The 22,816-nt window shown below is 43.9% G+C and overlaps 2 protein-coding genes across 9 annotated transcripts; one reads left to right on the forward strand and one right to left on the reverse strand.

Annotated features, from left to right (window-relative positions):
- Positions 1 to 1,171: 1,171 nt before the first annotated feature.
- NIPAL3 (NIPA like domain containing 3) lies at positions 1,172 to 14,109 on the reverse strand. Of its 8 annotated transcripts, XM_035562235.2 has the most exons (13): positions 13,995 to 14,109; positions 12,338 to 12,691; positions 10,152 to 10,558; positions 8,251 to 8,319; positions 7,981 to 8,152; positions 7,823 to 7,882; positions 6,990 to 7,135; positions 6,157 to 6,253; positions 5,789 to 5,924; positions 5,046 to 5,134; positions 3,759 to 3,822; positions 2,569 to 2,663; positions 1,172 to 1,900 (listed from the first exon to the last, which is right to left on the reverse strand). In XM_035562235.2, the coding sequence occupies exons 3-13, from the start codon at positions 10,248 to 10,250 to the stop codon at positions 1,701 to 1,703; spliced, it is 1,227 nt and encodes a 408-aa protein (XP_035418128.1). In that variant the 5' UTR covers positions 10,251 to 10,558; positions 12,338 to 12,691; positions 13,995 to 14,109; the 3' UTR covers positions 1,172 to 1,700. The 8 variants fall into 8 exon arrangements, with proteins under 8 accessions (XP_035418128.1, XP_035418135.1, XP_035418132.1 ...); XM_035562242.2 differs by lacking the exon at positions 13,995 to 14,109 and having other exon boundaries at positions 6,990 to 7,111; positions 12,338 to 12,657; XM_035562239.2 differs by lacking the exon at positions 13,995 to 14,109 and having other exon boundaries at positions 10,152 to 10,400; positions 12,338 to 12,652.
- STPG1 (sperm tail PG-rich repeat containing 1) lies at positions 12,373 to 21,379 on the forward strand. Its single transcript, XM_035562306.2, is given in 7 exon segments — positions 12,373 to 12,637; positions 12,864 to 13,042; positions 15,225 to 15,326; positions 16,110 to 16,283; positions 18,967 to 19,078; positions 19,780 to 19,945; positions 21,250 to 21,379. Coding segments are annotated over 7 exon segments (1,002 nt in total). The 3' UTR covers positions 21,254 to 21,379.
- Positions 21,380 to 22,816: the final 1,437 nt, after the last annotated feature.

The raw sequence follows: 22,816 nt of genomic DNA on the forward strand, positions 1-22,816 counted from the left end.
CTAAGCAACTGCTCTCTGCAGAGGAAGGTGGTGGTGTTTTTTTTTTTTTTTAAGCTGCACAAAAACGCCAAAGCAGTCTCAAGTATTTCCAGATTAAATTGGTATTCATAGCTGGCAAGGCAAACATGGGAAAGAATAGTTCTGTTGTCATCTACAATAGGAGGAATCAGGAATAACTACACACAAATCAGTGGAGCTCTTGGGAAATTTTGGTAGTAGGAACAGAACCTGGCCATGAGTCAAATTAAAAAAAATAAACTGCAGAAAGACACTGTTGCAAGCCCAAGATCCTTCCAAGACCCTTGGAACCAGAGTAAGCACTTAAAAATGCACAAAACACGTTCACTATTCATTTCAAATTAAGCCTTCTAAGGTCTTAAGGAGACGCTCTTATATGCGTACAGTCCAGGACACACCAAGCAGACTTAAAATTCTGTTTCCAAGTAAAACAACTGCTTTTAGAGAAATGAGGATATCAAAACGTCAAAGTAACTTGCATATGCCAGTAAACCTATGTACTTTGTCCCCTTCACTTGACATGATTCTGTGACTCTAAGCTTCCCCCACCTTGTGTCTATTCTCCCTTTGTATCAGCTTACAGCCTTCTCTTGGCAGCTGGAAAGATAAATATTATGAGTACACAAAGCTTCATTATTCTTCCAGTACTGAGTGCTGGACTGTGTATGCTTCTTTCTTCCTCCCAGGTCACTCACAGTATTAGGCCAGTACCTTTTTCAATTTTTAGAAAAAAAGGGGCACAAAAGGGCGCCCCAACCTACACCACCTAAACTTAGCTTTTTAACACTGCCAAAGGAATGTTGGCTCTCCTAAGCGTTTAAGATCACTAAACAAAATTGTAAATCCCGCCTCAGCCACAGAGAAAATAAAAATAAAGAATTAGGACCTCTTCAAGAACTACAAAAACATCCCCTTTAGTCATGTTACTGTTCTCATTTCCTCCCTCTTCTACTTTACAATGTTCCCTCTGTACCATTTGATCCAACTTGAAGTTTTTGCTATGAAACCAGAAAACTGGCAAAATCTTTGTTCTAAACTGCCATATAATCCAGTGGTGCTACAAAAATAATTCATGTGCTCAGTGCATATGTTCAATGCTAGCTGGAGAACAGTTATACCAGAAGTGCCCAAGAAGACACAGTAAGTTCCACTATTCATGCTTGAAAGTGATTACATTTTATTGCCATGTTAAGGTAGCTTGGTGGTTATGTTAGAGACATGAGGATTTACAACTTTTCCAGGAAATCATCAGTCTCTCTGCATAAGAGATTAAATCCTTCCCTCCTCTCACTGTGAGCAACTCCTGAAAACTTCTATTTGGAGATAAACTCACTGCCAGCAGGGCTAAAAATTGCACGGTCACTTCTCTTCCCACAGCTCTGCATTTCTACAGCATCTGTCATCCCATAGGTTTCATAAAGCCACGACACTGCATTCTGCATTTCACACTCCCATACAGCAGCCTTCAATGGAGAACTGTGATTTACTTCTTGCTAAGATGAACACTTTCAAATTCACAACTATAGAGAGCTGTTTATTTTAATAATCAGCCTTGAAAGTTAAGTTTGAGACAAGCTTTAAACTATACCAAGGTTGGTTTTACACTTGCTTATATTTTAACAGGTAAATAAATAAAGGTCATACTTCTGATGATTCAAATCAGTTCCTTAAAGATCGGTCACTCACTCCTTTTTGCTGTGCTCCAGCACCCGGTAGGGTGGAGCAGAAACTCCTCTGGAACCATGTTGCTCCTGCACTATTGGCAATGTAGCTGGAGTATAAATTTCCGGCATGTTGTCATTGTTCTCTAGGGCACCATAGGAAAAGGAAGCTTTGAGGTCAGGCTGAACTGCAATCCCTTTATCGTGCATGTTTTGCATGCCTGAAAAGTACAAAGACAGAGATTAAATGTTTAGGAACAGAAAAAGTGCATTCAATCTACACTCTATTAAATCAGCAAATTATGGTCTCGGAGTTAGCAATATATGTGGCTCATCAGCTCCTTGAGTGTTAAATGAAAGACAATGTTTTTCTGCTTAGCTCTAAAGCAACTAATGGAGAAATAATGCTCAAGTGAATGAGAGATGGCAGTCAGTTATTTATCAAATGCTGCATGTCTTTTACACAGATCACCAGAAAGACACTTAGCTATTCCTAAAATAAGTTTCTGATCCTTCTGGCCTCTACCTCTTGCCATGTACCTCAGTCATCCCCAGCAATTGGTTCTTCCAGCTTGATGAAAACCAATCCCAAGCAAATGCTCAAAAATCAGTTATCTTCCCAGACAGCAGCCACCTAGACAAGGCTGTTCTGACACTATCCCTGGTGTCAGGGGACCCAGAATAAGAGTATTGAAGTGGAACATCATCTCTTCTCTGCTTCATGCAAAACATGGATGTACCCCTCACATGGCACAATCAACCAAAGAGAAGGAAAAAAACAGAAAACAAAACAGCTGCCTGATATACTGAGATGCTTAAGAGAGACTGAAGCTTGAATTTCCATTGTGAAGCCCAAGACTTAAGAGGCAGTGCGATAAAACACCGTTACCTGGCATAGCATCCATTGATATATAAGGTTCAAAGGGTATGGATTTCTTCCTATTTCTTGTGATCAGGAAGACACCTAGAAACGCTATGAGGCACCTGAGAAAGAAGACAAGTTCTAATGATATGACTGTGAAAGGGGAGAGGAGATTGAAAGGGGAGAGGAGATAATGTTGCATGTCGATTTTTCTGAGGGCCTATCATATAGCACAGTAAAGAATTCAGAACTGGAAGAGAAAGGTCTATGAAGTCAGAATTACAAGGAACCCCCAGCAGAGTAACCTTCTTTGACAGTATTGAAATTCACCTAGCAATCACAATTTCACCTAAATGCTGAAAAAAGTTCATATTAATTAATTGATCTTGACTAACTAAAAGCAGAAATCAAGCGTATCAAAATTTGATTTGCTTTCATGAAATTCCAGGATTTAACAGCCTGAACTTTCCAAGATTTCCCACCGGTAAACACATGAACAACAACTGATCTTGATTTTTACAGTATGTTAACAGAGAATGGCACAGTTCATAATACTAAACTCCCAGATATTGTTGTCTTCCTGCATTAAATGGAAAGACATCTCAGAATGTCCCCTGCTTATGGAAAGTTAATCACATCAAACGCTGTGCACTAGGACTAAATGCTGAGTTACATAGTGAGTTTTACTGATCATATCTGCATTGGGTGAATGGCCACGCCCTACAAAACAGGACTCCTGAAGTCCCATAATAATTCAGTGAAGGCGCAGTGCAAAACCTGAAATAGATCCCTTACAGATGGCTGCTTCTAGTTATTTTGCAGTTCTTCTACATTCATAAGCTGCTTGACAGCATTCCAGCTCACCTTAGACGGAATGACCACATTTGGAGAAGTGACCCATATGCCTCAACATCCAGGCTGATCATCATTCAGTCAGTAAAAAGATTTAATGTGGGGCACAAACATTTTACAATTATGCATAACCTAGCATGACAAAATTCTTCTACAGCACCCACCATTACTCAGACAACGCACTGACTCTATGGGCCACCGTCTGCTCTTAATAGAGAAAGTGTATTCAGTTCATCCTCCTTTCCAGCAGGATATGCATCTCATATGCATGTACATAAACACATATATGTAACATATATAGTTTTTAAATTTATACATATGAAGAAATACTTTTCAGTTTTCCATCAAGGAACCTTAAGACTTACCCAAGTGCAAACATACATATATGGAGAACATCTTCGCCAGTAAAGTCCAAGTAGAAAGTTGCTCCTTGAAAAAGAAATAATTCATTATGCCTTTCTTCCCAGCTAACACAAGTACTTAGTGCTGCATCACAAGCACTGGTCCCTCCAGAAATCAAGTCATTAAGATTACTATTTCTATTGCCAGCACCTTGTTTATAGTCTTAAAATAGATTAATATGCCCTATTAATATTTCTGCTTTAACAGAAACTGTGTATTTACAAGTCTTCGCACAGCAACTAGTACCAGTTTTTTGATATTGGGGTAGGGTAGGAAATAGCACTGGAACTACTGCAGGTCACTGTGCAAATCAGCCTGAGTTCTCACCATATAGCAGTGGGTACCATATAAACATATTTCTGATGTCTGAACAACAGACTGGATCTCTAACTGCAGCAGGATCCCTTGGCCCCAGTCAAGTATACACAGCTTAAAATCATAAGACGGCAAGCATCCTTGGCACCCTGGATGTCAACAGGACAAGCAGCCCATTACACGCATTCTAGCTCCTACTCTTTACAATTCTAATTGACGTAAAGTAAATAAGCTGATGAATCTGAGAGCAGCATATGGCTTGGAACACGCCAGGAAATAAACATTAGCTAAAGAGCAGGCCACAGTCTCTCATGAGATTGAAGAAGCGCATTAAAAGGCAATGTGTAACTTAAGGGGGGGGGGGAGCTATTGCCCCTATATACCTAGAAGAGAATTACTAGTTTACGTGGATGGTCCATCTGCTTGACTGCAATGAATAATTTCTCCAGTGTTTTTTTCCTTCTAGTTTTGCTCATACATCTAGCTACTGAAAACAAGATATTTAAAAGGATATCTACAGGTTTGAATTCTAAGGGGGTTTAAAATGCTTATCTTTGTTCATATAGGTGAAACTTTTCCTGTGTGGACAAGGGCTGAAATTGGAGTAATCTGTACAGAAAGAAAAGTGCCTACACAACTGTGAGCGGTTGTATCCTAGATACAATACAAACAAGAAAAATCAGGAAGAGAACTGCAACACCTTTTTCCAGAGGAAACAAATACATTAAACGAAAAGACAGAACTTAACACAGTCTAAATGAGTAATTCACATCTTGGGAGAGGAAAAAGAAATAAAGCCAACTCCAGAAGAGAGATTACAAGAAAATACAAGTCATCGTCTTGTGAGTATTCACCTTCCTCAGCTGTGAGAATTATTTTCCAAAATCTCTTGCCCATCTTTTAGAAAGGACCAACACACTGTTTTGTGCAGTTACCTGCTGTGATAGCTATTGTTGTGGACAGGATATAGCCGATGCTAGCAATCTGAGACGAGTCATACAGCTGTGAGGCTTGAGCTAAAAATCTGCAATACAATGACAGATGACAGGTTGACTTGGGATGGATACTCAAACTGTATAGCAGTTATCACAGACTCCTGTAGTTCTCCTTTCTGGAGGCACCTTTCAAATCAACGGCAAATAAGTTTAAGAAACTTTATTCTAATAAACCAGCATCAGCATGCTTTGGAATTAATACAAATGATTGAGGAATAAACCTTCTAGCTGTACTCACTAAAGACAGTGAAATTACTGCCATTGACCTTGAGGCCAGAATGCCACCCTCATTGTGAATTGCTCCTTATCCTTGCTACTACTAGTGTTTTTAATGTTATCACAAGAACAGAGGGGAAAAAAAAACACCAGAGCACTGATTTTGGCCAGTGCAAAGATACTATATTTGATTTGCCACCATTTCAATCATACCACTGTTTTGCAAATACTTTTCTGATGTATAAATTTGGGATCAAAACTACTTGGCCATGTCACTACATGGAAAAGCAAAGAAAAATGCTATCCCAGGCTCCTGTGACATGGGTTTGAGTACAGGTCATAGAAGAGACCAGGAATTCTTCCTGCTAAAATTTGATCAGCATTCTTTACATAGATAACAAACATTTCATTAATTACTGACCCACTAAATCCAGCAGTTATAGACAAAGAGAGGGTGAGCATCTTACGTTGCTTGAAAGACTGCTGTAGCAATCATGCACACCAACATAATATAAAATATTGGGTAGTCGAGTTGGAGGTTTCCTTGTATTGAGACAACGATCATGCCTGCCACAGCTTTCACGGTCACAACAGTCATGGAACCTGTGGATGTTTACAGAGACAGAGGTGACAATTCAACGATCATTTGCAAAGATCCTAAGCGTCACTAAAATAGCTTTACCTAATTTGTAGTAAAATTTCTGGAATAGAGTGATGCATTTTATGACATCAATTAGGCCAATAAAATTCCCTATATGCTACAGATACATCACTTTACTGTAGTTTAGTGTTTTAAGCCACAGTTGGAAGATATTGTAAGTCCATATCAACTTACCCAGCAAAGCCACCAGCAGGAGAATAACTACAATGTAGTTTGCATTTTTCTCCTTGTAAAAATACAGTAGCAGACAGAATACGATGATCTCCAAAAGCTACAAAAACCAGAAGAGAGAACATTAGATGTTGAGTATATGGGATTCTGAGCCAGTCAAATATCAGAATCATACAACAGGACAAATCAAAGGAAAATGAAGACCCGACACAGTTACATATCAAATTTAACATGATCATAGATTCTAATTAGACAAGATATTCAATAGGTTTTTGCAGTACAGGAAACATGGGACATCTTTGACATTACATTCTAGGTAAAGAAGCAGATCAAATAATCCCAACTGAATATTCACATCACAGATCTCAGCCTACTTTCTATTCTCCTACTTTCCTTAAGTGACCCCTGCAGCACTCGTTTTATTTAATGCCCAAACTTATCTTTATTAAGGAGCAACAGATTGCACGATATTATCAATGAGACAATGATGACTCCAGAGAAAGCCAGCCTAGGAAAAGAACAGATGCAAGCACAATATTTGGACACCTCTAGAACAACTGTTCTTAGCTGCCACCAACACTACTGCCACAGCCTGAAGCTGACAGGTCATGGAAAGAGCAGGCTATTTAAAAATTTTAAGCTAAAGATATTTAAATTCTAAGTTGTGCATGCAGGTGTCCACATGCGCTGTGGAACTGACACTAGCAAAAGCTGAAAAGGTCCACTAGCAAATAAGAAACATTGCTAGTACTCATAAATAAAAACAATGCTTGAAACAAAACTCCCAAATCAGGCATACAGCAGAAAACTGTCCCATGTTTTATGGGCCATCTTACCATATACAACAGAAATGGCCAGCTCACTAAATGCCTAGTGATATTTTCTCCCGTCATCTTCTCATGACTATTAGGTCCAAATGTTATCAGTAGGTAAGTTCCAATAATTGCCAAACCACAGCCTACAAAGGATAAAACATAGCGCCCTTTGGCGACCAAAGGACAAAAAAAAGGACAGTTAGTGGGTTAGTATGGATGCATGGAATTAATATCGCACATGCGCAGTGGCCATGACATCATGCGTATTCCTCCAAATGACTCATTCCTCTGCCATTCATGCCCCACTTTCAAAACATTAGAAGTAAAAATAACCCTAAGCAATACGTATGGCGTGAGTTGAGAAAAGAACTCATACCAGGTAGCATCTGTTAAACCAACAGAAGTCTTAAGATCTACATTTGGGGCTTATCATGCCTGCCTACAGCCCATTTTTCAGGAAATTGAAGAACGAATGCCCCAGTTCTGCAAACACCTGCACACATACAAAATTCATCTGACTCAGTTGTGCGTAAGCTATTACAGTCGAGGCTCCTGACTCCGGCTTCAGCTCAGAGAACTGTGATTCTCAAATCTGCAAACAAACATGATTTCTATGTATTCCAAAAAAAACTATGAAACAGCAAGGTGAGATTCTGATAACTTGGCACCAGACAGAGAAACAAAACGAAAAATCCATTTTTAACAAATAGTGGATGAGATGACTTTTTTTTGAAGAGGTACTATAGTTTATGCAGACTTCTCCATCTCTCTAACTGTGACTCTTAGGAGGCCATGCTATGTGCAGGATAGCTTGTAAACAGAAGGGAAAAATGAAAAGGAACTGTGAAACTTACTCAAGAAATCCTTGGGCTTCCATTTTTCTTTAATAAATATAATTCCTATGATCGCACTAGCTATAGGAAAAAAAAGAAAGAAACAGGATGATGTACGTATTGACCCAGTCACCAGCAGTATCACAGTGCAACACACTCAGACATCAGTCATCTCTTACCTATAACAGACACTGCACTGAGAGGCACAATCAGTGAAAGAGGAGCAAAAGCATAAGAGGAAAACACTCCCAGTTCTCCCAGCACCAGCAGAAACAGTCCACACCACCATGTCTTGGTTTTGAAGTAAGCTCGGGGGTCTTTGGAACCTGCCAGCCGGATGTGGCTGTATTTCTAGAAAAGAGAAGAAAGGTACAGAAGCTTTGGCATGCTTGATGCTTTTTAATGCAGGATGCTTGAGGCAGGATCGATATTTGTTTCATGATACCCACCTGAAGGTTGAGTGCAATACTGATAACAAGATGCCCAAAAATAGCTAGTAATGCACCAATCAAGTTCTCCTGGAAAAACAAAGTAAATACACAGATATTAAATTTACCCACTGGACCTTGAAGAGAGTTCAGGCTTTTTGCACAATCTGGGAGAGAGAACACTTAAAACTGTTCCTAGATCACCTGTCAATAAAATCATTGTTTATCTTCTCTACATGACCTAAGATAATTCAAGTAGCTTCCTTGTGGCTTCATTCCAAACCTATGAAACTCAAGTGAAAGATAGCCCTTCCTTAACTAACACTTTGTATGAGACTTAAATTAGCGTGCATGTATTCGCATTTTCGCGGTTTCTTAGAGTGAAAGGTCAGACTGCTAAATGCAACAACCTGTTCACTCCTTCTTCCCTTCAAAGAATCTGTTTTTAATATCTTTAACAATACCCTTATGAAATCTGTTTTGATAAGGTTGGCCTGGCATTCAGCAGCATATGGATCAGGAACCTCTGCATTCTGTGGGTCACCTTTTAATAACTATTTTGCTCTTCTCCACCTATACCATCTGCTGGTTCAGTGAGCAATTTGGCTCATTTAATGGAGCAGCCAATTATCACAGATTTTATGCTGCTTTTTACATGAACCAGACACTCCAAATTAAAAGGTAACTAGTAGCAACTCCTAACAAGTTCTTAGCACGTTCCACGTAAGCGTTACTAGCTCAGCAATAATTCTCATGGTCTAGAGACACAGCTTGAAATAAAAAAAAAAAAAGTATAGCAAGCTGAGTCACAACAGAAATGTACATTAGGAGCAAACAGAAGAGCCTGAAGTCAAGACAGGCCATTTAGCACTTGTGCTCCTCCAACAACTGTCTAAATCTCATTAGATGTCACTAGCACTTTTCATCTCAGTGCAGGTAACAAAGATACAGTGCAGTACTACCTACTAGTACTACCTACTACTACTACTAGTTGGGATAACTGAGCTCACATTTGTATTCCTCCCTTAACTGTAAATTTACAGTTCCTGATTTTAACAATGACTTTAGACTTTCAAGTTTGTATCAGCGAAAGAAAAAGCTTTGTCTGGCTGTGAGAAAGTGAGATTTATCCAAGCAGTTTCATTCAAAAACATGAGATGCTTTCCCCACAAGACAGTAAAGTTGGCACAGAAACATCACCGTGTGATCACAAAGAAAGTCAGAGAAAATTCAGCATGGTTTCCGGGTTCAGCACCAGGTTCAGTGTGGAAGACCGCGAGGAGGAAGCCCTTTCAGCTGAGGCACTGTAAGTAGAGCAGAGTGACTGGCTTCTGGACTGAGAGCTTGCAAGCCTGTGGAAAGCTCATGCCAGTCTGACTAATTTTTACAATGCATCTTGGGGAAGGAGGGAAAGCCCTTCTTGCAGGGATTTTCCAAGCACCTTCCGAATGATGGATTCGTAGGAAAGTGATTTGGGAACAGTTCCATTTCCAGTTGGAAAATAAGAAGGAATTATTGCAACAGGTCCTACCTTGGCTACAGGCTCTGAGAGATCATGGGCTGAAATGTAAGCACTTGAAAATAGTGCAGATGAGAACAGCTGGTCTCAATCACTGATGTACAGAACAGTCTGAAAAGTTACCTAGCAAAATTTATTGCTCCTAACCCGCTTTAGACAGCTATGTGATCTTTTAACAGTCAATCATTCTTCCTTCACTTTGTTCAGCTCTTTGAGACACAGAATTTGTCTTTCTTTCTCTCACTGCTTATATACACAGCATATAACACACTCAGGCCTGCAGGCATGGCTAAATACAAAGACAGTGCACTTTCTGCGAAAAAAAATAACCAAAATAAGTGGCATTATCAGCTTACTTGAATAGTTAAGGCCTTCTAGGGGTAGTCTGGGATAGAAACCTGACCTTGTAAGAAAAGGAGTCTGTGTGTGGCTGCACAGAAACTGCTGCTGTGGCCAGTGGGAGTTGCTGAAGTTGCAGATTCGGACTGTTGCCTCCTTCCATTTTTGTTTACTGAAGTGTTTGGTTTTCAGCCTCCGAGATGACAGAACTTCTCTTTAAAGGAGAGACTTGGACTCTGCTAGAACCATGTTGTCTGGAACTTAGTACCAGTTCTTCCCCTCCATCCTGTTGAGCTTGGACAAACGATCACATCTGTGAAGCACAAGTAAGCTCTCTGAAATCCATTTGCTGCTCTTCTTCCTCCACTGGGCTACACTGACATAGGATAGGCACTGCAGGCAGAGGTGTAGATGAACTAATATTTCCAGTGAGTTAGTGGGGCAGTAATGTTATATTCCTCCAAGATGACACTGATTAAAAAAAAAAAAAAAAAACCACAGAAGAAAAAGAAGAAGAAAATAAAGAATCAGGTCAAATTAACTCAGTTGTCCAAAAGCTGCAATGAAATGATGCTGAAGGGTAGCCCACAGAAAAGTCACTGGAATCAAACTAACAGCTACACGTATCAGCAGAGAAAGAGTTTAAATGCCTTTTCAGAAAGTCTCAGACACAGAAACTTGCAGAGAATTTTGCTTACTAGAGCTCACAAACTGCCTCAGCCCCAGAGGTGACATACCCCACTGGCATTTAAAACGAGCCTTGCCATTTGGAAAGCTCTTATCAAAAAGTCCCTGAAATGCTCCGAGTCCTGTTTTTCATTTCTCTGCTCCCTACAGACCTCTGCTGTTTGCTCAGCACCACGTTAGCAGCGTGCTGGGGCTGACAGCGCTCCCCCTCAGCGAGCAGCGCGCCCCCCAGGTCGGTCGGCTGTGAGCGGAGCTCGGCGGCCAAGCTCCTCGGAGCCAGGCTCGCCACAGGCGGCTGGACACCGGGCCGCGGCCCCTGCCCGCCGCCGCAGCTCCTCTCCCCGAAGGCCCCGAGAGGCGCCGGCAGCCCCGAGGAACGGCTGGCGGGGGGGAGGCCGCCTCGCGCGGGGGGAGGCGCCGGGGCAGGGCCGCGGCAAGGCGGCAGCGCGCACGGCTCGGGACCCCGGCCGGCGGCAGCGGAGCGGAGCGGGCCGCGCACCCCGCGGACACCGGCCCGGGCCCCTTGGGCAGCGCCGGGCCCTGACGGGGAGGCGCCCGCACTCCGCGGAGCCCTGGAACGGGCCCGGCCCGCCCGCGCACTCACCTGCTGCCTCAGCGGCCCCATGGCCCGACCGCCTCGCCCCCACCTCCCGCCCGCGGCCGAGCGCAACGCCCGGTCCCCCCCCAGGCCCCGAGGCGGCGGCGGGGGCGCTCCCGGTCCCCGCGGCGCTCCCGGCCCCAGCGACGGCCCCGCGCCCTCCCCGGCCCCGGCCCCGGCCCCGGCCCCCAGAGCCACCTTAACGCGCGTGCGCGAGGGGCCAGCCCCGAGCCACCTTAAGCAGCCGCGCGGAGGGCGGCTCTGAGAACTCGCCTGCGATTGGGTGCCTGCGGGAGGGCTCGAAGGAACAGGCCCGACGATTGGAGGAGATCTGGGCGGGCCGTTGTACCGGCGAGGAGGCGGGGGCTTCCCCCGGGCGCCTGCCGTGCCGGTGGCCGCGGGGCGGGGCGGGCGCTGCGGGGCCTGGGTGCGCTGCGCCGGGTGCGCGGCAGCCGTGTGCTGTGGGAGGCCGCACCGGTGGAGCTCGAGTTACAGTGAGGAAGGGTTCTCCCAAAGCACAGCGGGGGGCTGCTGACGGAACCGACCGACGCGAGGGGAGCTCCGGGAGCGCGGAGAGCCCAGCCACGGACAGGCCTCAGGCCCCCGTTTGCCCTCCTGGGGACGTCCTGCCCGGCACAAGGGCACGGAGCGCGGCCGAGCCCCGGCCCTCCGCGCTCTGCGGGGCCGCGGAAGGTCCGCGCTTGGCTCCCTTGTCACGGCAACCGCCTCCTGTCCACCAGCCGCCTCCGGTCCCTGCGCCTACTGCCTCTTGTCCCCGCACCAGCCGCCTTCTGCCGGCAAGCCACCCGCCTCCAAGCCCAGAGCTCGCCCTGTGGCCTCGCTGCCCTCGTTCAGAAGCACACGCACATTCTCACTGAGCTCACAGTTCGGTATTGCACACGCACATTTTCACTGAGGTTAAAGTTCAGTATTGCACACGCACATTCTCACTGAGCTCACAGTACCGTTCAGCACTGCAGCGCCGTTGCAGTGCAGCTCCATGACTGGCAGTAACACCGACCCCGATCCGATGAAGTGTCGGTGGTTTTGTCACGATACGGCGGTGACACTGTGCAGCTGGAGAACCCGGCTGGCTTCAACCCCTGCCTCGCGGCAGCTGCAGCGCAGCCAGGACGAGGCCTTTGAGCGCAGGCCTGTGCCTGCAGAACGTGGCGCCTCTCGGGTGGCACCAGGCCGCACAGCGCCCGAGTTCAACCGGACCCAGCGCCCTTGGCCTCTGTCTTCAGGTTCTGAGTTCGGAGAGGGTCAGTGCTGTGAGGGGAGATGTTGAGTTGCTTAACTCAGTAAATGAGGAAAATCTGCAAAAGTGATTAAACAGCACTGAGTCAGCCCATTTATCAACACTAGTGCTTCAAAGTGCTTTTTTTCCCTTTGCTTTTTAAATAAATGCAGAAATGACTGCTGGTTTCTTGACTTGTATACACCATTAATGTTAGATGTGCCCTTAACTTCTACATCCTATTTAAAAAGAAAACTGGTGTTGTAGTTACATTCTTCCTGTATCTTCATATTCAGAATTTTGTTATTATTGGCTGTTCCTCTTAGGTTTCCAGATTTCCTCCAGTCCTTATAAGCACCATTGTAAGGTGATCTCAAACTCAGAAAAAAAGGGATTTAATTCTCAATCAAAGTGATTTCAGTATAACCAGGTGAGTAACAAAAATGTTTGAAGTTCATGTCCTCATAATAAAAAACTAAAAACTAAACACTGAACTGCAACTAAAAATATATTATGGCAAATACGCAACTAAGCCTAGATTACGGTAGTTAAATTTGCTTTGTAATCACAGCTCTTAACAGTATGAAGTAAATGGTAAAGCAGTGTTACTAATTTAAACCTTGAAATTACTCCACATATATCACCCTTGTCTCCCTACCTCTCATGCACCCAGCTTTGTCCCTGGTCCCTTCTCCAGTCTTGAACCCTCATGGACACAAACATATATCTTGCATGTATTGTGAAATTCAGGAGCAAATTCAAAGAAATCAGTAGAGTTAACACTTGTATTACGATAGGAGAATATGACCCCTTCTGTCTTTTGATACTCTTCACCCTGATCCTTCCTTGATTTGTAGGAATTACATTGGTATATCTGTTATCTGGCCAGCAGAGGGAAGCAGAAAGATGCGTTAAAACCATACTGTTTTCCCAGCCTGCGCTGTGCAGGTCTTCTTTTCAAGTCCAGCCAACACTCAGAGGTGCCATGGGCCTCCTGGGCTTTCTGGATGCAGCTTTCAAGCTACATCCTCTGCTGGTGGAAAGAGGATGCCCATGGCCCCTGCTGACTGTTTCCTGTAATCTGGTGACTAGGTGGTAACACCAGAACTCTGAAAACTAAGTATATTGAGATTTTCTGAAGCTTTGGGTCCCAGGTATGTAAAGCAGGTAAATCTCGGAAGTATTTGGCTTCTTCCCTCTTTCTTCTTTTGCCTTTGGCATCTTCTCTTTCTTCTCCTTCCTTTGATCTCTTCCTCCTTGCTTGTCTCTCCCATCTCAGTGATATCAGGAGCATATTATCTCGGGACTGAATAACAACAATCAAGGACGTAAAGGACAGAAGATGAGGGAAAATGATCAAGGTAGAGAAGTTGCTTAAATACCTTTTGTAGGCGCCATCAGTCTGTCTGGTCAGCTTCCAGGAGTTCCAGATGACCTGATGCTAAGTTCTGAGTAAAAGAGAAGAGGCAGAGACTTAAGGTAGCTTCACAAAGCACTCCCTTCCCTTTGAGAATTTCCTGCTTGAAGGGCAGAGCAGGCAGGAAGCCAAACCACAAGCTATACAAGGGCTTGGCTGATTCTTTCTTAAGCTTTACCCTAGAGAAAAGTTACTGTGCTAGGTAGGGGAGGGGAAGCATTAGGTCGCTTAATACTAGACCTTTTTGCAGCTACTGACTTATTTTCCTCCACCAGTGCTTGATTGTGTTCTCTTCAGCACAAGCCATTTTGGAGCACATTCCTTTAGCAGGGTAGTCAGGGATAAATGAAGTTTACCAGTACACAAAGTTTACCCACCTGTAATGTAGGCAATGTAGAGAGCTTATTTGCTTCTTAGTACCTGACCTGGAATAATTAACAAGTGAGTTGACCCACTTTTGTAACTGTGCCAGTTTACCACTGTATTCACACAGCCCCACAGGTACCTGAACACTGGAGTTTGGAAGGCATTTCTGGTGGATTTACCACACAGCTAAATCCTCCCTTATATTTACCAGAATATAGTTCAAAGTATTCAAAGGACACAGAGGTGTGCAGTCACTGTAGCAGGAGGTAAATTTCCAAGGGAGTGTAGATGTCTAATCTCCAATTACTTTCAACAACACTGACGTGATGATGTGCATGCCAAACCAGAGCTAGATGCAGTGGATGGGAGAAGGGCTCTGTAGTTGTTTCCCTGACACGTGCTGTCCTGGAAGGTGCTAATTAAGAACGTGCTGTCAGAGTAGTAACTCCCCCCTTCATGGGACAGGGTTGAGCATGGGATTCCATCCAAGCCTCAGCAGGCTGGTCAGCAGGAGCAGCCAAGCCTGGGCAATACCAGGTAATTGAGCTTGCAGATGCAGTTTTTTTTTATCATCTGCTTTGGAAACCCGCTGCACATTTAATAGCTGGTTCTAGCAAATTGGACCAGACTTGCTGCCCTCAGCACAACCATCTTGTCCATGGAGCACAAGTTGGAGTGCCTCAAGTATGTGGCAGAAAGATGAGGTACTGGGGAAAGGAGCTGTCCCATTAGCATCAGTGTGAGCCTATGCCTGTATTTCATTGCCTTTGCCCCAAGAGAGAGGTGATCAATACAGCTTGGTCAACACGTGTGATACTTCTCTTGCTAGAGTGAAAATCCAGGCCCAGGATTCTATAACGTCACTCATCAGTCTCCAGGGATCAACAGCACTTCATTGTCAAAGAAAGGAACTGGATACTTTCCGTCACTGGTAAGAGGAAGCATTTTATTTCAGACTGATTTCCAAAGCTGCTAAAATCACATAGTCCCTTTGTAGTGACTTCAGGAGACTGCGGATCTGGTCTTTAACCTACTCTGTTGCCTGTCTGCAGTGTCTATTTAGGGTTGTACTGGGGATGTTTCTAAAATCCAGCCAAGAAGGAAAATCATTTTTCACTGTCATCAGACAGAGTTATAATTAAAGTGGAAGTCCAACAGCTATTCTAAGCTGCTTTTTCATCTTTTGTTCTCTTTTAAATTCAGTTTCCAATGGGGCTGGACTTTTTTCTGCTTAGTCTCACCCAGAGGTGGTCCTTTTTCATCTTGCATGAACCTTTTCAAACCAAATTGGCAGAGCTGTTGTTAACTTACAAAAGTGTAAAGGAGGATACATACACACATGCTTTGTGGACTCATTGAGAGCGTTGTACTAGGCTAGCTGAAATTCATAGCTAAAGTGAATAATTTCAGGATCCGTTCTCTCTAACACAAGAATAAAATAAAAAAAAAAAGTTTCTTTTGCCAGCTGATGAGCATCTGCCCCCCCTAAAAGAAGAAGTCAGCAAAGCTTATTACTTGAAAAAGTCATTCTCATCCCCATTTAATCTCACAGAACTTGCAACTGTGAGTGCTGTATACCAAAGTTTCTGCTATTTTAAAATGCTAGAGGTGATTTGTCCTTAAAAATTGCATTTGGTGAATACCAGGCCTCAGTCATTTCACAATTTCTTTTCAGCTCAGCTACTGACAATTTCCTTTCTCCCTCTCTTTCCAGGTTCCACACACTGCACGCAAGAAAATCTCCAGCTATCCAGCTGCGAATGCCTACAACAGCCTATCCTATTTTCAGTCCAGACGAGACTTTAGCGTGGGAAACTCTAGGGTGTTTCAACAACCTGTTTCTAGGAAGACTGAGAAAATCCCTACTCCAGCCCCCAATCAATACCATGTAAGGAGATTTGGAAGGGAAGACAAGGCAGGCAGCAGGGCACAGCTAACATGTAATGCTGGTGAAGTCATGTTTGATGTTCCAGGTGATGCTATGAAGTTCCAGAAAACACAGGAACTAGCTGTAACCGAGCTAGTTTGGGTACAGCTCTCAAGGTAGCTGTAACAGCCCAGAGCTTTGCACTAAATACTTATCCTGTGCATGATGGTTCTGAGGTCTGTTCCACTGCACTCAGTAGCTAAACGAATGAGCATGAACCTAGCTCAGGTATTTCTGCATGATTTACCATCTCACCTCTGACCATGCTGCAGGTGTATCCCAAGGTGTTGTGAAATGAGCATACATCAGGCAGTAACTTTTCAATACCAAGGGAGGAAAAATGCATCCTTGACCCTGGGATGGTGGCAACCTCTGCCCTTCTTGCCACATCACTGGCTTTGATACTGGAAGACCCCACTGCATCCTGTGAGTTTTCATCCTAGAAATCTAGCCTGTGTTGGTTGGCTACAGGGAACTTCTGCCAAGAAGCTCAAGGCAGGTGAATTTTACATCTTTAACAGGTACTGGGTTTTGAGGTTCAACCTCAGAGCTGGGAATCAGGTTTGAGTATGTTCAACTAATGTAATTGGCTGTGCCCTTCCACTTGCTGTGGAGCTGTGCCAGTTTATATCAGTTGAGGACCTAGCCCTCAGGTTCAGTTCCTGAACCTCCTCCTGATTCACCCTTGTGTAAGTCACTTAACTGTTCCATGCCTGATACTCTCCACCCATGCCACGGTGACCAGGCTTCACTGGGGTGTTGCAAGTCTTAGTCCGCAGGAATTTGGAGTGCGTTTTGAAATATGGAAGATGATAACAAAATACAAAGTGTTATTAACAATTATCAGATAGTTTATAATAATATGCACACAGCTAATGGACTTTTTTTTGTCCTTTCAGTGTTGTCTTGCTTTAGCCATATTTACTTTTGGATTTTGTTATTCCTTAGAGAGATTTTTTTTCTGCACAGAATGTCTACATTGCAGCCATTTCCTACTGAACTTTTCCCTTTCAAATCGTATTTTGATGCAAGATACATCCACTGTGATTGAGGCAGAACATGTTGACTCTTCATAACATTTGATGACATTGCATAGCTGTTTAAGGCAGAATGAACATGATACAATTTAATAAGCTTAATAAATTGCTACTCATCAGCTGAGACAACTGTCTGCATGCATGTTCTTGAAGCAATTCATGCTTTTATAAAGTAAATTGATACAGTTTAAACATCAGCAAAGGTGTTTTAAACAAACATGTCTTGCCTCACAATTTGGGTGTGCAAAGAGCACACGTACAGAGTTACTGAGACTCAGCTGACATGGAGTAATCATGTTCGCTCGTACAACCTATACACTAAGACTGTGAACTTTCTTATGATGACTCACTTCAGCTGAGTATCTGCCCCGGCATGTTCTAAGTTGATTAAACTAGTTTGCAGGCCATAATTATTTTCTATATCATAGTATAATGGATTCACATCATATTATTTTTAACATTGTAAGAATTTGCTTCTGGGAACAGCCTTCTTGAATTAATCACTGACTCATGATTTACTGTAGGAGATACTATCTAACCTACAAGAAGCAGAACAGGAAACTATCTATTTAAAAGATGGCAGTGTCTGATAATTTATGACTATAGACAAAGAGACATCTGAGAAGAAAAAGAAGGCCAGATCCTGCACTCTTTATGCAGCCACTGCTCTTAGGCAAAAAGGAACTTTTGTCTAGGAACTGGAAGATCTGTTTTTAAGGCGGTGACAGATGAAAATTGACAAATATTCTGGGGAAAATGAGTGAGCAACAAGAAAACAATATCCTAAGTTGTCCTCAAAGCTATCTTCAGCTCTGGGACCAATTCTCTCTTTGAGTGTGAGCTCCTTAGGGGCTTAGGATTAAATGTGTTCCTATGTATGTTCTGTACAAGAGCTGCAGTGTGTATCTGGGCAGCGAGTGTGGCAAATAGCTGAGTGCTCCACGAGAGCAGCATGACCTCCTCCCCCAGGGACTTTTGGCACCTCTGTCCAAGTTAAGTAGCTTGGGGACTGCTAGCAGTAGAACTGCAGTGCTGCACACCAAGCTTGGTGCAAGCTGCAGGAGGGCACAACCACTCCAGCATTATCTGCAGGCTTGAATGAACTGAACTGCAGAGTCTTCAAGTCATGCTTAGTTCAAGGCCACTAGCCCATGCTGCAGTCCCAGCAGTAACAGCCACAGACACAGCCCCTTTTCACTGCAGCACTTTCCAGGGGCTGTCTTGCAGATGGTCTTTGGTGTCTTGGCAGTGCCACCTCAAATTCTGGGCTCAGTCAGCAGCTTGATCCAAACAAGACACTTATACCTGACATCAGAGAAGTCTGGAGATAGCAATTAAAGCCAAAAGCCACATTTTCTGCACAAGTTTCATGTCCTCAGTGTGTGTGTAAATGCAACCTTTACATGCTGGGCTGTCACAAAGAGACCTACCTACAATTGGTAAGCACTCCAATATTTTGGTCCTAATACCGCCTACAGTTGCATCATTAGAATCATTCACGATGGAGACAACTGGATTTTAAATGTGGGTTTTCCTTTGTCAGTAATTACCCACATGTTAGGTCAATTAAAGACATTCACAAGCCCTTTTTCTTTTTTCCGAAACAGACATCTATGGATTTCTGCAAGCAAAGCAACAATGTTTCTGCCCATGCAGTCTTTGTGTCCCAAACCACAAGAGGATTAAATTTGGAAAAAATTGGAAAATGGCCTTCTCCATGTACGTGAGCCTTGAGCTGGAAGAAGGATGTTGCTGGTGATTTTGGTTCTGTTCCGCCAGGGTGCAGAGCACCATTGCACACAAATTCAGGTCACTCAGAGCTTCTTAAGGCATACGAGATTTGAGCAGGTGTCAGAACACCAGTGTGCCTCCCTTCCAAGTGCTATGGGTTGACCCCGTTGAGTCTCTGCTGAGACAACATTCCAGAAACCATCCTGACAGTTTTGAGTAGCCTTAAGGAATCACTAAAAAACCCTGCAACTCTTGTGTAAATGCCAGAGGCTTCTGGAGAAGCCACATTAGTGTATAATGTACCAAGCTCCACAGTACTCTAGCTGCAAAAGAAGCCTACTCCTGGCCCATAGCCTGTTGAGGTTTAAGACTCAGAGCATGAGGGCACATACTATCGTGCAAAGTTATATCACGTGTGAGTTCTCCTCCTGTTTGATTCTTTAAAATTGCTAATGTCTCCATTTGTGCCTATGCTCAAGACAAAGTTTGGTGTTGCCTTATCAGTGTCCCTCGAAATAAGCTCTGCCCAGGACAACACTTCTTAAATCCAGAATTGATTTCCCCACACAGTCCTGTTATACCGGTTCTTTTTCCTTCTGTTACATTCACTGACTGTAGCACTCTCATTTCTCAGCACCAGTGTTGCAGCCATGTTTGGTATTTACATCCCTTTCCTGTATGTTTTGTAGGTCACTACAACATCAGCGATTCCCTCACCAAGGTGTCTCCCAAGGGTATAACACCTTGCTTCAAGTCAAAGACCTCCCGCCTGACAAGGACAGACAGAATTACTGCAGAGCCCACAATCTATCAGCTACATAAACCCACCAGGGAAGCAAAGAAAACTCCTTTCAAGTAAGTCCAGCTCTGGAAGACATGCCACTTTCATGCGACATCTGAAATGAGGTCAGACAGCAGAGTGATTCCACAGTATCCCACTATATCAGCTGGTCCAATTTGGCCAGTTATTGCCACAGATTTACAGGAACTAGCTCAGAAATGGAAGTGTTACAGGGCATTGCCTTGAAGGGGAGTGTGGGCTGATAACATCCTGGAGCAGTGTATCAGAGGTAGCTTTATCCTATGATCTCTCAGACATTTACAAACAGTAATTAAATACTGCACCACCCTTATGATGTAGGGGTAATATCTTACCCCCATTTTACAGAGGAAGAAGTCAGAGCACACATGACCTGGAAAAAGATCCTTCAGCTCTCGTAGCTCAGGCAGGGATTTTAAGCATGAGGCTTTGCTTCTTTTGCATTGCCAGGGCCTAAACTCACCCCCAGAGTAACACTGGGCATAAAGGGTCAAATCCAGGAACCACTGAGCAGGAACAGTGAGGGTTGCTCACAGCAGTACAGCATCTCAGGCAACCTAGGGGGCAAATTGTGGGCATTTTGCTAGCCCCTGCTGTGGTGGGAAGTAGAGCTGGAAGGAGGCTTAATAAAACTCTCAAGTACTTCCTTCAAGCCAGAACTGTCATTCCCACGTATCCCATCCTACCACTTGTTTCAAAGGGATTAAAGGCATGAAAGGAAACTCCTTCCCCTTCATATCCTTATGAGAAGGCAAATAAATCTGCCTATCAGCAAATTGTTCAAGTAAATTTATTGTCACCATGCAGTGACTTTGCCTGGCCTAAGATTAAGATCAACAATAAATTCCTGACCATGGAAAAGAATGAGAACATGAGAAGGCACACAGCACTCCTTACTCAACAGGTGTACCTACTACATCTCTCAGCAGTTGTATCTTTTAGCAGGGGTTTTGTACAAAGAGTGGGAAGCTGTAGGCTGAGAGGGAAGCAATGCCAAGTGGCATTTGATAAGGACGGAGGGCTAGAGGGAAGGGCAAATTAAATATGAGGAGATAAGATTGCCAGTCTGTACCATGGGAAGACACAAAAACACTTCACACCCAGCTGCTGGGGTTAGAGCCTGCACCCTCTCCTGTTTCAATCAGTGGGAGAGAATGGGAGGAACTCCCAGCTGGAGTTATTTGGCATTGTTGCTTTGGCTTCAGTGCTGTCTTACTCTGGAGCAGCTAGGTCTCTGCAGAAGCTGGACCACTGACAAGTCTTTGTATTTTACAGTAAATAAAGCAGGCTGACTATAGCATTGCAATTGGATCTTCTTTTTTTTTTTTTTTTTCCCCAGATAATTCCCCAGAGGTTTTGGCTTAGGAAGATTAAGCACTGACCTCTCCAGGGCACCTGACAGAAACAACAGCTTTTATTTCCTGACAAAACTCCACCACTATGGGACAAGCTTCTTAAGCCTCTTCTCTCCTGACAGTCAGAAATTCTGCTTGATGCTCTGTGCTCCAGCAATCCCACCTTGTAAAGATCCACCTTTTCCTGGACCTGGGCAGTACAACCTCGTGGATTACAGAGGATCTCCAAAGCAAAACTGCTCAAGTGCTGTGTTTGTCTCAAACACAGAGCAATGGATGGGGAGTGGATCACAGGAAGGGTTCCCTGGACCAGGTAAAAATAAGAATTATTCTGAAGTACTTCTTACTGCTAGAGATGTGAGACCTACAAATGTGACTAAACAGCACTATTGCCCATCCAACAAGAAGGAAACAAAGCACAGAAATTGGAGAGCCCACCTTCAAAGGCATATAGACACTTGAAGACACACCATTTCTGAAAGGCACCTTACTCAGTAGTACGTGTCACGTAGGATCTTTTGTAAATTGTGACAGTAGGTTTATGATGAGCACCAAGCAGCTAAATCCTTTTGAGATCAGAGCATAGTGTCCCCTGCTACCTTTCACTGGTCTAGTATTGAAAATCTGGGCTAAACTGATCTCTGTTGCACAACAGCAACATGGCAGAAGCAGGACTAGAGTCCTAACTACCAGCGCTATAACCAACTTGCTGTTCCATATTTTACAGTATTATTTTTTTAAAGGCAAGATAGAAAAATTCATGTTTTCAAAGTAAAGGCCATTAAAATATCACCAGCTGTCAGTGCATTTGACAAACAGGTTCTGTGAGTTACAGTGCGTGTGTAAAACTACCACATAATTCTGGCTGTTGGTGCAACAGATGTTTCACCTGCAATACTCTTCTGTTCAATTGGGAGAGAAGAGCACTTGGAACAAGAGAACAGGAAAGAAACAACATCCTCTTAAGCTAGAGAAAGCCTCCATACCCCAGCTGGAGAGCAACATTACGCAGCACCTCAGCACAGTGTCTTTGGTTTTATAACCCTCTGGCTGTTCTGTCCTCGGCAGGATTTGCCAGAATTTTCCTGATCTAAACTTGAGTAAAACAAGAAAAGAAACACACCCAGTAGCTTGTAATCAGGAAACATATGGTGAAGGGTTAGGAGGGACACACCGCCATTGAGGAATGGGTTAAACACACCAGGCTGACTTGCAGCAACATGCATGGGTACAATTGCCACCAGTCTGTCCGGCCAGGACCAATGGGCCCTGCCTCACCCCTGCCAGCAGTGCTTGCAGTGGGAGTTGTTCCTCAATGGCAAAGGGATGGCTTGCATGAGGAAGCACGCCCGAATTTTGACCCTCTGACATTAGCGCTGATAAGGGAGGCAGATACAGGGACAAATCCTGCTGCAGTCTCCTTCTGCAGAGTAGATCTTTCATACACAGGTAGGGAGCTAGTCACGGGGCGAAGGTAGAGCTCAGCTCAGCCTGGGTGGAACGTATCCCGTTGGCGGATACGTTTCTAGGCATGAGTAACATTATTTTTTT

The sequence above is a fragment of the Cygnus atratus genome, chromosome 23 (genome assembly GCF_013377495.2).
Source record: "Cygnus atratus isolate AKBS03 ecotype Queensland, Australia chromosome 23, CAtr_DNAZoo_HiC_assembly, whole genome shotgun sequence".
In the NCBI taxonomy this organism is placed as follows: Eukaryota; Metazoa; Chordata; class Aves; order Anseriformes; family Anatidae; genus Cygnus; species Cygnus atratus.